At 43.7% G+C, this 14090-nt stretch overlaps 1 protein-coding gene across 16 annotated transcripts in view; it reads left to right on the top strand.

Moving 5' to 3' along the window:
- The window catches only part of EHBP1 (EH domain binding protein 1), a 322570-nt gene that overhangs the window by 234411 nt on the left and 74069 nt on the right, over positions 1–14090 (top strand). For all 16 annotated transcript variants that reach the window (XM_037896082.2, XM_043543993.1, XM_037896085.2 and 13 more), the window contains one exon: positions 607–750. In XM_037896082.2, coding sequence (XP_037752010.1) covers positions 607–750 — 144 coding nt within the window. The remainder of the gene's footprint in view (positions 1–606; positions 751–14090) is intronic.

The following is a 14090-nucleotide window of genomic DNA, read 5'->3' as shown; positions in this document are numbered from 1 at the left end:
TTCTTCTGACTGCATCTGATGAAGTGAGCTGTAGCTCACGAAAACTTATGCTCAAATAAATTGATTAGTCTCTAAGGTGCCACAAGTCCTCCTTTTCTTTTTGCGGATACAGACTAACATGGCTGCTACTCTGAAACCTTTCTTCTGACTGTAGCTAAAATACAGGTACATGTTTTTGCTGGTTTTGCAGCTTGTGTATGGGTCCCTTTATGGGACGGAAGTGGAATTATACCAGCTGTCAGTAGCCAAGGAAGAATTACATTTACGTACATATTTTAAATAGTTAAATACATAGTAGATGTAAAATAGTTTCCATCTAGCCAGTTCATTTTTTTTCCCAACAGCTCTAGTTTTAAGGTGTTAAATGTTAACAGAAAATCAGTGAAACTCTGTTTATGTCATAAAGGCCTGTGAGGTTATTTTTTAATTTTACATTTTTATCATCTTTATTTTCCATTGCTGTAGAATTTTATGTCACCTCATGAAGCTGTAATCCTCTGAATCCTGACGTTTACTATTTAGGCAGGCTCCTGGCTACTAACTACTCTGTCACTGTTGAATATGGTGGGGTTTCTTTGCCATTAATTCTACTTCTTTATTTTTAAGCAACGAATGTTGTCAAGACAAGAAGAACTTAAAGAACGAGCAAGAGTTCTTCTTGAGCAAGCAAGAAGAGATGCAGCTTTAAAAGCAGGGAATAAACAGATAACCAGTACAATCACCCCAGCCCATGCTAAGCAGCTGAGCGATGTAAGCAGTGTTGGCCGTCATGGCAGTTAACATAAGAAAATATTTTAATTCATCTTACACATTTATATTTTAATTGGTTCAGTAAGCTAATTAATTTTTGTTTGGTCAAAATGTAACTTCTGGGGGGGGGGCAAGTGCCCACAGAGAATACTTTTTCCAAAGTGAATGTCCCAATCCTTAAAGGTGCTTTGTACCATCAGCTCTTACTAGCACCTGACTCTCCCTCTACTGAAGTCAATGGAAAAGGCCCATAGACTTCATTGGAAGTGCTCTGAGCATCTTATAGGATTGGCACCATTGTTTTTAAATATTAAGTCACTAGTGGGATGAAAAGCAAAACTACCTGTTAAATTATAGCATGGCGTGTTACGCTGTTTTTACTGGTGTTCTTTTATCATAAGAAGGAATTATGTTGGTGACATTGGAAAGTGTAGCTCTGCAAACTAGGTTCAGTGTGGAGGCAGCTGCAGGGATCCGTTGCCCCACCACTAACCTTGGTGATGACCTGGAGGGGACCATTCTCTCTGAAGATTAAAGCTAACTTAATTTTTATGCAAATCTTTTCAAAGCAGAGATTGCCTGTTGTGTCAGATTATGTGCAGTAATTTTGTGATTCTAGCCATTGTGTATTAGAGACTGAACTGATACCACAGCACTTGTTTCACTAAGAACTTCACTCTGACTAAATTCTGATGACTATGATAAAGATTTCGAATCATTCACTGATTCACATCATTAATAGTCTGGTCCTCTAGGGTCAAATTCTGCCTTTTGATTTGAGTGAGATTTCACAGACATAAGTAAATTTAGAATTTGGCAAATTTTATTCTCTGAGCCGTCCTGATTCTGCAGTTATAAGTATTTTTTTCTTAGAAAATGTTTATTTCTTCCCAAAAAAACTAGACTTTTTTTTTTTTTACTAATTTTTCCTTGAAGCGAAAAACAAACTTGAGCCCCATTTACACGGTGAGAAGATGTGTGAGTTTTGTGTCTGATTTTTTTTATTTTTTTGCAAATGAGTTTAAAGTATTGAATGTTACTAGAAATTTCACCTTCATTTAAAAAAATAGGTTTTCTCAATAGATCAGACTGCATTATAGAAAAGGCAGCTCAGGTAGTGATGCCTAGTTAAGGTTGCTTGACGCTTTTTATTGTAAGACCATGTTTTCAGTTCCATATAAAGTTTCCAAACTTTAATCATTCGGGCTGAAATTTTCCATGACAGGTGCCTATATTTTTTTTTTTTTTTTGGTAAATTTCGGGGGGGGAACAGTTTAGCTGTTTCTCAGAACAAGGCGAAGGGAAAATATGTTGTTCTGTCCATGTTAAAAAATTCTTACAACCATTTCATTGAGAAGCTCTAGCCCTGGACCAGGAATTTGAAATTTCATAGGAAGGTTACACTGGTATCAGGGGTGCTTTTGGCCATCCCCATAAAAATCTGCCCAAATATGGACAAGTTATGAAACTCTGAGAATATCAGTTCACACATGTTCAGGAGAGACTTTGCTAGAGTTTGGCAGCTAAATTCTGTGAAGATTCCATCTGTACAGAGCATGCTTAAGCTTGGGACTGCAGGGGCTTAGAAGGACTTTCTGGGAATGTCTACTGAGGAATAAAAGACCCGCGGCATGTCCACAGCTGGCTCAGGTCAGCTGACCCGGTTTCACGGGGCTCAAGCTGTGGGGCTAAAAATTGTGTAAATGTTGAGGCTCGGGCTGGAGCCCAGGCTCAGGGACTCTGCCCCACTCACGGGGTTGCAGAGCCCAGGTTCCAGCCTGAGCCCGAACATCTACACCACAATTAAGCAGCCCCATAGCCTGAGCCCCACAAGACCAAGTCAGCTGACAGGGGACAGCTGCAGGTGTTTACTTGCGGTGTAGACATATCCTTTGTGCAATTGCACCTCCTGCTAATCAGGGGCCACTGTGCACATGTCACAGGAACTGAAAGCTGGAATATTGTCTCACCTGTGCTCTCAGTGCTCCTTCTAGTAGGTAGCAAGGAGGAGGAAAAGGAGGAAGCCACCCCACTTGATTTCAGAGAGGAGAGGAGTCAGGGCTGGGTGAGTGACGAGCGGCAAAACTGGGATGTGGAGCAAGGGGAAAGTGGGGAACTCTGCCTGGAGACATAAAGCAAAGAGGGATTGGAAACAGGACCCACAGCCAAAGAGCCACCCCTCTGTTGAGCTTCCTCTTCATCATCTGGTGGATGGCCTTCTTGGTCAGTGCCAGGAGGAGGTTGATGAGGTGGTCTTGCGATGGAGCTACAGATGGGGTATGCGAAAACAAGCAGGGATAGGGAAAAGTGCAGCCAGAACCTCAGCAGGAGGTTATGGAGGAGTCAGAAGATGGGCTGCAGCCTGACACACGCTATGCAGATGTGCGGCAGGTTTCCCTCTGACTGCAAAAGAAGCAAGTGTTAGGAGAGTCCATGAACCACATCCACCATGCTCCCATGCACACAGCTCCGAGGAGGAACTGCCAACTGATATCCCTGGCAGGCTGTGGGACTATGATGGAAAATAGGCTGTCCCACAAGGGTGAGGAAGTGGGTGGTATGGAGCACAAGCATGTAGAGATGTTCACAGTGTGCGATTTGGAGATGGACTGGCTAGAAGGCATCCATCCCACTCAGGTGATACATATGGGGCAGCTGGGGAGGCTCATGGGGCAGAGGCCCGATGATCCAGAGGGCCAGGGGTGGGACAAGCTCAATAAAAGAGAGAGTAGCAGGGGGCAAGGCTGCTCTCACTTCCTAGAGCATATGATGGGGGATGTATAGGATGAGCAACACTTGATCTGGCCAGTTACCACAGGGTCCACCCAGTCCTTCTGACCAGAGTCCAGGAGGTCTCAGACTCTGGTGACACCATTCTCGAGCGTACAAAGGGGAACTCCACCACATGCACATGAAGGTGTGGGTTGTGTAGCAGGGCTACAGTGAGGAAATATTTCCCCTCAGTGGCTGCTATGGACCTGGTCACTGAAACTAGCTTCCAGTTCCTGAAGAGGTCCTGGTAAAAGACTGGTAGCTCGGGATACTGTCGGGGAAGACTTCTTGGATGGAGATAAAAGCTATCTTCTATTCATAACGGAATCCTGGGCAGCTCTGGAAGGTGTGTACTTGTGATTACTGGGGGATGGTACTAAAGGCCACCCCCTCAACCAAGGAGGAAGGAGCCATTAAACCCAGGCCATAAGAGAATACTGAGGATAACAAATGAAAAAAACGGCTGGGAGTGAATGTTAAAAGTTAAAGATCAGGGTTCCAGAGGGTGATACTTAACAGAGAACCCTGGACAGGACCTACTGCTCTTCAAAGGTGTCTTAGGAGTCAGTGAACATCGCCCAGAGGAACTCTTCCTGGAGGTGTGACCATGTGAGGGACCCCAGAAGTAGGCCCTACAGTCACCGAACGTCCCACCTCCAACCCCCACCACCATCCAGCTTCCTCCTCCTGGTATAGTGGATGGCCATTTTGGCCAGCACCAGGAAAAGGTTGACAAGGAGGTCCTGTAACTTTGTGGGGCCACAGATGGGCTGTGCATAGATCAAGAGGTATTGGGGAAAAGTGCATCCAGAACCTCAGCAAGAGGTTCTAGAGGAGTTGGAAGAGGGGCTGCAGCCTGACGCACTCCACATAGATGTGTGCCAGGGTCTCACTCTCACCACAGAAAGGACAGGAGTCAGGGGAGTTTGTGTGCTGTACTAGAAACACAACAGTGCTTAGAGCTCCATGGAGATGCTACCAGCTGATATCCCTGGCAGGTTGTGGAACCAGAGTGGAGTACAGACTGGGCCACCAGAGCTCCCGCCCTCCACAGGTGTCACCTGGTCCCGCCAGTTGATGTCAGGGCATGACACAGGGGTGAGGAAGTGGATGGTATGAAGCCCGAGCACATACAGATGTTCTCTGGGTACGGTTTGGAGGTAGGCCGGCTGGATGGCATTCAGCCGGCTCAAGTAGCATGTCGGGGAGGCTTGAGGGGCAGGAGCCTGATGACAAATTCCAGAGGGCGGGGTGAGGGATGGGCAGGGAGCGCTCTCCCACAGGACCCGCTTGAAGAAAGCAAGAGAAACAGGAAGAAAGGCTGCCCTTACCTCCTAGCGCACATGACAGGGGGACATGCAGGGTGGGCAGCCCCATCTGCTGGTTCGGTGCCATGGGTCCATCTGATCATGGTCCAGGAGGTCTCTGAGTGTGGTGGTACAGCCAGAGCCAACTTCCAGCACATGCAGGGGGACTCCACCACCTGCACCCTAAGGTGTGGATTGTCTAGCACGTGTTCTGCTAGGAGGTCCTTCCCCTCAGCGGCCACTATGAACCTGGTCACTGAAACTAGCTTCCAGATCCTTGAGGAGATCTTGGTAAAAGACCATCAGCTCAGAGAAGTCTCGGGGGAGTCCTCTTGGATGGAGGTAAAAGAGCTATCTGATGGTCATATTGGAGCCCTAAGAGCGTCTGGAAGGTGTGTACTGAATGAAGTAAGGGACAGACTGCTGAAAGAAAAAGGATGATCTCATGATTAAGGCAGATGAATGCTGCCCTTGCGAATTGGTCTCTGTCCCTGCTTCTGTCACAGAGTTCCTGTAGAACTCTGGGCAATCACTTAAAGCAAACTTTTCATAGGTGGTCACTAGTTGTGTTTTTCTCATTTTCTGGGTGCCTGACTTTAAAAGCCTGGGGTCTGATTTCCAGAAGTTCTGAGCACTCACTATTGCAGCTGAAATCAATGGGAGATGTGCTGAAAACATACAAAGTACTAGATCATGCTGTGTGCTCAGAAAGATCAGGTGAAAGGCACTTCAAACTGGTCACCCATATTTAAGGCACACTTTTAACTTTACTTTCTCACTGCCTCAGTTCCTCATCTGTAAAATGGGGATAATAGCACCCCCTTGCCTCACAGTGGTGTTCTGAAGATAATTAAAGTTTGTGAAGCACTCAAAGGCTATACTGATGAGCATCATAGAAAAGGCTATGAGGAAATGTGTAATTCTGCATTCAGAGCAGTGTATTATAGTGCAGTAAAATAAGGCCTAGGGCCACACATAGAACAATGATGATAAAATGAATATTAAATAGCTGCTTATTCAGTGAGCACTGTCCATCCTGCTTACTGAATGAGACGGGACCTGTGGAAAATAATAGTGTGTGATCATGTAATTAAAGACAGTATCATAATGCATACTAAAGAGGCTGAATTAAGGTTGCATAAGAAAACTTTGTTATGGGATTTTCTAGCCTTTGAGTGCTTGGCTTTGTAATCTTAACATGCTTTTAATGTGGTGTTTGTACATTGTGTGTCTGTGCGCGCGCACCCCCATATACGTAAGGTAAAGTATATTCATGTATCTGCAAGATCAGCAGGTGACTTCTGGAAGGGCAGAGTTTCTCTCTTTCTCTAACCCATTTGTTGCATGCCAATAGCCAGGCATCCAGTTCTGTTTTAGTGGTGGTACACTGATTTACACCAGGCCATACACCATTACTTCATTAGCTTCCTGAAAAAATGCTTTGGATAGCACAGATTTTTTTTTCTCTGATAGCTGCAGTTTTTTGCAGTTCATTAATACTAGCGGTAAGGAAGAACTTTCAGCCAGGCATCTTCGGTTTCATATTGACCGGAATGTTAGGTGTCCGAATTCCAATTGCATGGAGTAAAATCCAGTTTCTAATCAAACTCCTACTCAGGTCGTGCTTTGGAGTTGGATTGGGCCCTTTATTGCTGATTTTCAGGAAAAGAAAATGAAAAAATGTGGTTACAAAATACTTCATGGCTAGTTTTCAGAACTGGCTAGTGATTTGAGGGACCACAATTTTTGGGAGCCCAAACTGAGACAGATAAAAGGGACCCGATTTTTCATATGGCTGGTGCTCGTTTTTTTCTGAAAATCAGTCTCCTTGAAGGTGCTGCAAGTTGGGCACCCACAATCTTTAGTCGCTTTTGGAAAATCTTGGTCCACGTACTTTATTTTAATATTTGTAGTTTCCATCTCAGCACGATAAGTGGCATTTTTAAAAGTAAACAAATGAGTACTATGTGTGTACCTATGGCACACTTGATCTTAACAAAAAAGGGAGAATTGCCAAGTCCATTCAGTGGTCATAAACTAATATCATTTGCATTACTCCTGTTAGGTATTTGCTGTTCTGATTTGGTTTGATTGAAGTCCTTTTTAAAGAAAAGGATCATAGAATATCAGAGTTGGAAAGGACCTCAAGAGATCATCTAGTCCTACCCCCTGCTCAAAGCAGGACCAATCCCCAGATCCATAAATGGCCCCCTTAAGGATTGAACTCACAATCCTGGGTTTAGCAGGCCAATGCTCAAACAACTGAGCTATTTCTCCTCCTAGTTCTCCATTATGCATGAAGTAAATACATCAGACCCTTTTCACTCACCAAACCTTTCCCTTCCCAAGGTGGAGCCAGAATTGTACTATTTACTTCAGTAGCCATGTTGTTGTCCTGGCTGACCATTCCTTGTTTTGTGGACTCCATTGTCACTTTTTACTGGCTGCTAGCTGACCTCTCCTGAAGCACTGGCTGTTTTCCCTTAACTTTCTGAACTCTCTTGGCTTTTCTCCTCTCTTCCCTGGATCTCTCCCCTCTTTAATATCTGTCCATCCTTATAGATTAGCATTACGCTCACGTCACTGTTCTTCCTTGCTTTACTCAAAACTTGTTTTGCTGGCAGACTTAGAGAAACCAAGAGAGAAAAGTTGTGACTGAATTTGCTTATCTATCTTTTAGCTCCTCCCCTTTCTCCCTATTTCTTACTACTCGTGTTTGACATTCAGTCCTCTTCACCTTCCTTTACTATGTGTCTTCTTGCTCCTTTCCCCTCTTTTTTCTTTATCTTCTACTCCTCCTACCTGTCCTGTCCCTCTCAACTCCCCTACCTCTTCTCCATGACTCCTTCTATCCAGTGCCTCCTTTCTTTATTGTTTCGTGCCTTGATTCCCTTTCCTTTCCCCTTGTCTGCTCTGCCCTTTCTTTTCCCATTGTTCTTCCTACCTGTCCAGGTTCTATCATTTTCTGCCTGTTTTCCCTACTCTTATTCTATCACTCCATCTCATTTTCACCCTCTCATTCCCCTATCTCCATCCGCTAGCAGTGTGGGAGCACTGCTTTCACTGCTGGGCCTGTCCATTCAGTGCCTCTAATAGTCATGCATCAGGCAAAACAAGGAGTATCCCTGTGTTTGGAATCCTTTCTCCATTCTGCCTAGGAGCCAGTCAGAGGAAGAAGTGACCGCATCAATCAGAGGGACTGAGAAAGTGGACTCACAGTGGGGGAGCAAGGGACAAGAAGAGCATGTGCCATAGGTGGATGTTGGGGATTGACAGCGATATTATGCTCCTCAAAACTGGTGCAGGATTTCGGAAACCAGTGGGGTGGATTTCAGAGCCATGTGATCACAGGTGCTAATTTTATTGAAAGAAGCACAGAAGTTGACTGGATAGTCCCTATCGTATCACATTCATCTAAGGGTTTTATAATTCTGGTTTTAATTATCATTTCAACCAGCTTACCTGATACTGATATCAGGCTCACTGGTCTGTAATTCCCAGGACCAACCCAATGCCTTTTCAAAGATAGGGACAATATTTGCTTCTTCCCAGTCTTCTGGCATAGTGGTGGATTTGAATGAGAGATTGCACTATTTTGTTAGCAACTCTGCCACCTTGTTCAAAGGAGTATAAGGGAGTTAGGTGCATGACCTCTTCAGACTCCTTTAAAAATCTCACCCTTCATTCTTAAACTCCTTCAGAAGTCTTGAATATGTTTCCTCTGGGCCCAGTCACTTGCTGTGCTTCACTTTGTCAATTTGTTCTAGGTCCATCTCTCTTGACTCTGCAGTCTGTGTAAGTACCTCATGTTTAATATCTGCAAAGAGTTGATCCAGTGTACATATCTCCCCCAAATTCTCTGTGGTGAACACTGAATCGGAGATATCATTTAGATTCTCCACATTGTCCTTCGCTCTCTGGCAGTCCAAAAGACTCACCAGTTCTCTCACAGGAGTCTTATTATTGATGGACTTACACAATTTCTTGTTGTTTATTTTTCTGCCTGGCTATTTGCTCTTCAAATTCTTCCTCAATTTCCGTTATAAAGATGACCTGCTGTAGTTTATATTCCTTTCTATTAGCTTTACTGATCTGAATTTCCTTTTTCTAAAGGGTACCTGTTTGGTTTTAGTGACATCTTTGGCCTTGCTATTTAGCTATGTTTTTGCCTCTTGTTTCTTTTTTAGGGATATGCATTCATTCTGTGACTCTGTTATAGGATACTTGCATTGCTTCCATGCTGAGTCTAAGGATTTTAATTTCCTCATTTTAACCAGTAGGCCCTTTTTGACTGGCTTACACATTTTAATTTAACTCTTCTTTTCTCAAGTTTAATGTAATAGTGCTAGGTTTTGGCATAACTCCTCCACCCAGAGATTACTGAATTTAGTTATGTTGTGGTTATCGTTAGCAGCTGGTACTTGGGTGAAATGTCTTGAAAGGAAAAGGAGGACTTGTGGCACCTTAGAGACTAACAAATTTAGTAATTTGTTAGTCTCTAAGGTGCCACAAGTCCTCCTTTTCTTTTTGCGGATACAGACTAACATGGCTGCTACTCTGAAACCTGTCTTGAAAGGAGACTTGAAGTAGGTAAGTGGGGAGACTGGGATGATGAACTGGTGGGAAGAGACAAAACTGGCACAGGGACAAAGTGGAGGGGACGCAGGCAAGAGAGGACAGTCTTGAGAGGAAGAGGAGCAGAAAGTCTGTACCCAGTGGAGAAGAGTCCCCTACAGAACCTGGAATAGAACTCACGATTCTTACGTCAATATTTCTCTGGTATCAGCAAATATCTTTGAAACCCACTGGCAAAGTATGACACATCCCTCTCTATTGCTGGTTCACATAACCAGATAGCAACCTACTACTGCTATCGGTTATTCTGTTAGCTCAAGTGCAAAGGTCTGTGCTGTGGAACTAACTGTTCCAGCCCAGCTAATGATCCACCTGGGTAACAGTATGATTACACCAGATGGAATTTAAAAAAAAAAAAAGGAAATCTAATTTAAAAAAGACAGTCACAAAAATACATTAAAAGAACATTAAGGTTGCAAAGTCAAGTACTCAAAAGATAGGAAATGCCAGAATTAAGATTTCCTGTGAAGCCTTAATTTTTTAATCCCTTTGTGCATATGCATTATCATACAATCTTTAATTACATTATTACATGCTGTTTTTCCCTCAGGACCCATGCTTCATTCAGTGCCCAAGATGGACCTGCTCTGGGCATGAATCCAGGTTGTGTAGTCCAGGATGCTCTTGCCTGTAGGATCCTACCTCATTTGTGATAGAAATCAGGTGGTGTGTAGTGAATGAGGTGGGAGATTGCAAGTGTCATGGTCAAGGCCGTGGAAAAACACCAGGAGAAGTGAATTCTATCCCTGCCTTTGCCATAGAGTTCTTGCATGATGCTGGGCAAGTCACTTAAATAAAACTTTCCGCAGGTGGTCACTAATTCTGTGTTCTTCATTTTCTGGGGACCCAATTTGAGACTGGAGTCTGATTTGCAGAATTGCTGAGCACTCGCAGGTACCATTGAGCCATGCTTCGAGTATATAAAGTACTAGATAATGCTAAGTGCTCTAAAACGTCAGGCAATAGGCATATCAACCTGGGCACCCAAAATTAGTGTACACTTTTGACTTGACTTGCTCTGTGCCTCAACTTCCTGTCTGTAAAATGGGAAGAATATCACCTCGCCTCAGAAGTATGTTGTGAAAAACAAATTCATTAATGTTTGTGAAACATTCACATACTGTAGTGCTATAGAAAAGCCCATGAGGAAATGAATAATTCTGTAGTCAGAGCACAGTTTATATGTAGTATGTAGTAAATAAGGCCCGGGGCCATACATTAAACAATGAGGGTCAAATGAAATATTGAATAGCTTCTCATTCAGTGAGCACTGTCCATCTTGTGCACTGAATGAGGCAGGGATCCTTTGGAAAACATAGCGTGTGATCATGCAGTTAAAGACTGTATCATCATGCGTATACACAAAGGGCTGAATTAAGGTTAAGATCAACCTCAATTCTGACATTTCCAACTTCTGGCTTTGCAGCCTTAACATTCGTTTTGTGTATGTGTGTGTTAGTTATATAGACTACCTAGTGAAATGTAGTCAGTATCATGGATTTCAGGAAAAAATTATGCTTGTCTGCATTGATCTGGGGCAGTGCTCCCCATAAAGGATGGCAACCTATTACTGGTTTCAGTTACTCTGTTAGCTCAAGTGGCAAAGTTTTGTGCTGTGGAATTAAATGCAGATCCAGTTGCAGGATTGCACCCTTAGTGTAGATTTGGCCCAGGGTGGTCCAGTGGCTAGGGCAGGACTCAAGTGGGCAAACTTTTTGGGCCGAGGGCCACATCTGGGTGGGGAAATTGTATGCAGGGCCAGAGCAGGGGGTTGGGGTGCAGGAGGGAGTGCAGGGTGTGGGAGGGGCTGCGGTGTGCAGGAACAGGGATTGGGGCAGAGGAGGGATGTGGGGTGAATGAGGGGGCTCAGGGAAGGGGGTTGGGGAGCAGGAGGGGTGTGGGGTGCAACAGGGGGCTCAGGGCAGGGGGTTTGGGTTCAGGGTGCCGCAGGGGGTTCAGGGAAGGCGGTTGGGGTGCACAGGGGTGCAGGTTGCAGCGGGGGCTCAGGGCAAGGAGTTGGGGTGCAAGGTGCAGGCAGGGGGCTTAGGGCAGGGAGTTGGGGGGTGGGGTGCAGGAAGGGTTCGGGCTCCGGCCCGATGCCGCTTACCTAAAGTGGCTCTGGGGTGGCAACGGTGCGCACTGAGCCAGGGCAGGCTCCCTGCATGCCTGCCCTGGCCCCACACCACGCTGCTCCAGGAAGCAGCCGGAACCACGTTCCTGCGCCGCCCCTGTGGGAGGGCGGGGGCATAGGGCTCCGTGTGCTGCCCTTGCCATGCCTCCAGGTACCTCCCCCAAAGCTCCCATTGGCCGCTGTTCCCCGTTCCTGGCCAATGGGAGCTGCGGGGGGCAGTTCCTGGAGGCAAGGGCAACGCACAGCGCCCTCCCCCCCTCCCCCCCCCACCTTTCCGGGCCACAGGGACGTGGTGCCGGCCGCTTCTGAGAGCGGTGCGGGGTCTGCGGCACCACAGGGGCAATCCCGCGGCTGGCTGGATCCGGCCCATGGGCAGTAGTTTGCCCACCCCTGGGCTAGGGTCTAGCTTAAGACTTAGGAGACCTAGGTTCAAGTCTCTGCTTCACCACAGACTTCCTGTGTGACATTAGGTAATTCACTTAGTCTCTCTGTGCTGCCCTTGCTACACCTCCAGGTACCTCCCCCGAAGCTCCCATTGGCCGCGGTTACCCGTTCCTGGCCAATAGGAGCTGCGGGGGGCGGTGCCTGGAGGCAAGGGATGTCGTATATAAACACCTAAGATAGAAAGACAGATAAATAGACGCTAAAGGATTGGTTTCAGAGATGGATCCCTGTAGTACTGATGTTTAAACAGTTCTTGATAGCATAATTACTATATACTATCTAAAGAGATACTTAATATTTTAGTTGTTAATATTACCATTTGTTATTTACCCAAGCTGAGTGAGAAATATAAGATGTTAATTATATATTTTTAAAGACAGAGATTTGGGGAAGAATATTCAGATTTTTCTTTACCAGAACATACATAAATAAAGTGGCTCACAAAATAGCTGTTACTCACTATATACAATATTTGCATGTTTGGAGGTAGGAGGAGAGAGATGCTAAGAGATCAATTCTTTCTGCTCAGAATACTTCTTTTTATTACTCTGTTGCTCAGAGAACTTGTTGCAGCTGTATCTAATTGCTGTTTAATAAGCTCTTTCTACTTTAGGTATCAATCTGTTTTTCCCATTACTTTTCATATTCATAAATATTTTTCAGTGCCAAAATGATAACTTTTTTTAGCATACACAGTGAAAATGAAAATCATTTCAGGAAAAACATCATAAACTAACAAAATCTGGTTAGGTATTTGTAACTTCATAGGGAAATCAATTTGTATAAGTTTATTTAAATTTTGACAGCATACATTTGCACAGATACTGGATATTCCATCAGCAATTAAATAAACATAAGGTTTTTTTAAATATTCAAAGCCTTTTTTTAAACAGTTTCATTTATTGTTTGAATCCTACAATAATCTCCCCTCCCAAATAAGCCACTTACCATGCTGCTGCAATAGATGACCAAAAGTACATCACAGACAGCATGGACAAGGCGTGATACAGGATGAAATTTACAGTAGACAGTGCAAAATAATACATTCATTTCACTGAAAGCCTCTTTAAATAGAACTTGCCATTATAAGTGTTCTTTCCTCAAAACATTATTTTTAACAAATTCTTGAAAATTACTTCCATTGATGTTTTTGATTTAAACTAAAAACTAAAATCCCTAGTTATACTACATTAAGAAAGGCATTTAGGTCATCAGTGGAATTTTCTGTGGCCTTCCTAGATAGCTATTAAATGCCTGTGATTAAGATCCAAAGAAATGCTACCAAGTCATTCCTATGATTTCTTTATGAGAAAACCAAGGTAGGAAAGCTATTGTTTTGCCAATTAAACCTATGACAGATACTTTTTTATTGAAGGGTGGAACTTTACAGAAAGCAACCTTGGTCTTTTAATGTTAATTGGAAAATATTGATTGAAAAAAAGACTAGCCTGTCATGCTGATAATTGTGACCAGACTTAGATATGATCACTAGATCTTCTTGAGATTACAAAAGAAGCAGTTACCATCTAATTGGTAAAAAGATTGAACATTATTTTGGTAATCCCTGAGTGTTGGTAACTTATTCCCTGTTATTCATTTATATGTCTTTTATGTATGCCACTATAAAACTGCTGAATATGGTTTAAGCTGATAAGACTATGCTGTATGATAGTTAAATTTCATGAGTATGGCAAGTTTCATAGCTATTCTAACCATACACTCTTCCTTAAATGAAGAATAGACCAACTGACTGAACACTTCAATAAACAGCCAACCTGATATTTACTTCTTCGTAATGAAACACTAAGCTCTGTATAGTCCCATCCAGTTTCATTGATGGCAAAAACAAACAAATTGTTTTATTTCACCTTCCTAAATACATTAAAGATAAAAATGGTCAGTGACTATCCTGAAGAAGGTTCTAAATCTTTTGACAATATATTTGATCATTTAGCTATTTTTCTTATTGTGAAGTTATAGTATTTCACTATACAAGGGCTGACCACATATGACTCCCATATATGATTATAGAAGGGAGCGGAAAGCAAACT

Source organism: Chelonia mydas, chromosome 3, assembly GCF_015237465.2.
Source record: "Chelonia mydas isolate rCheMyd1 chromosome 3, rCheMyd1.pri.v2, whole genome shotgun sequence".
NCBI classification, from domain to species: domain Eukaryota; kingdom Metazoa; phylum Chordata; order Testudines; family Cheloniidae; genus Chelonia; species Chelonia mydas.
Note: the sequence above shows the minus strand (reverse complement) of the source record. Positions and strands in the feature narration are given on the sequence as shown.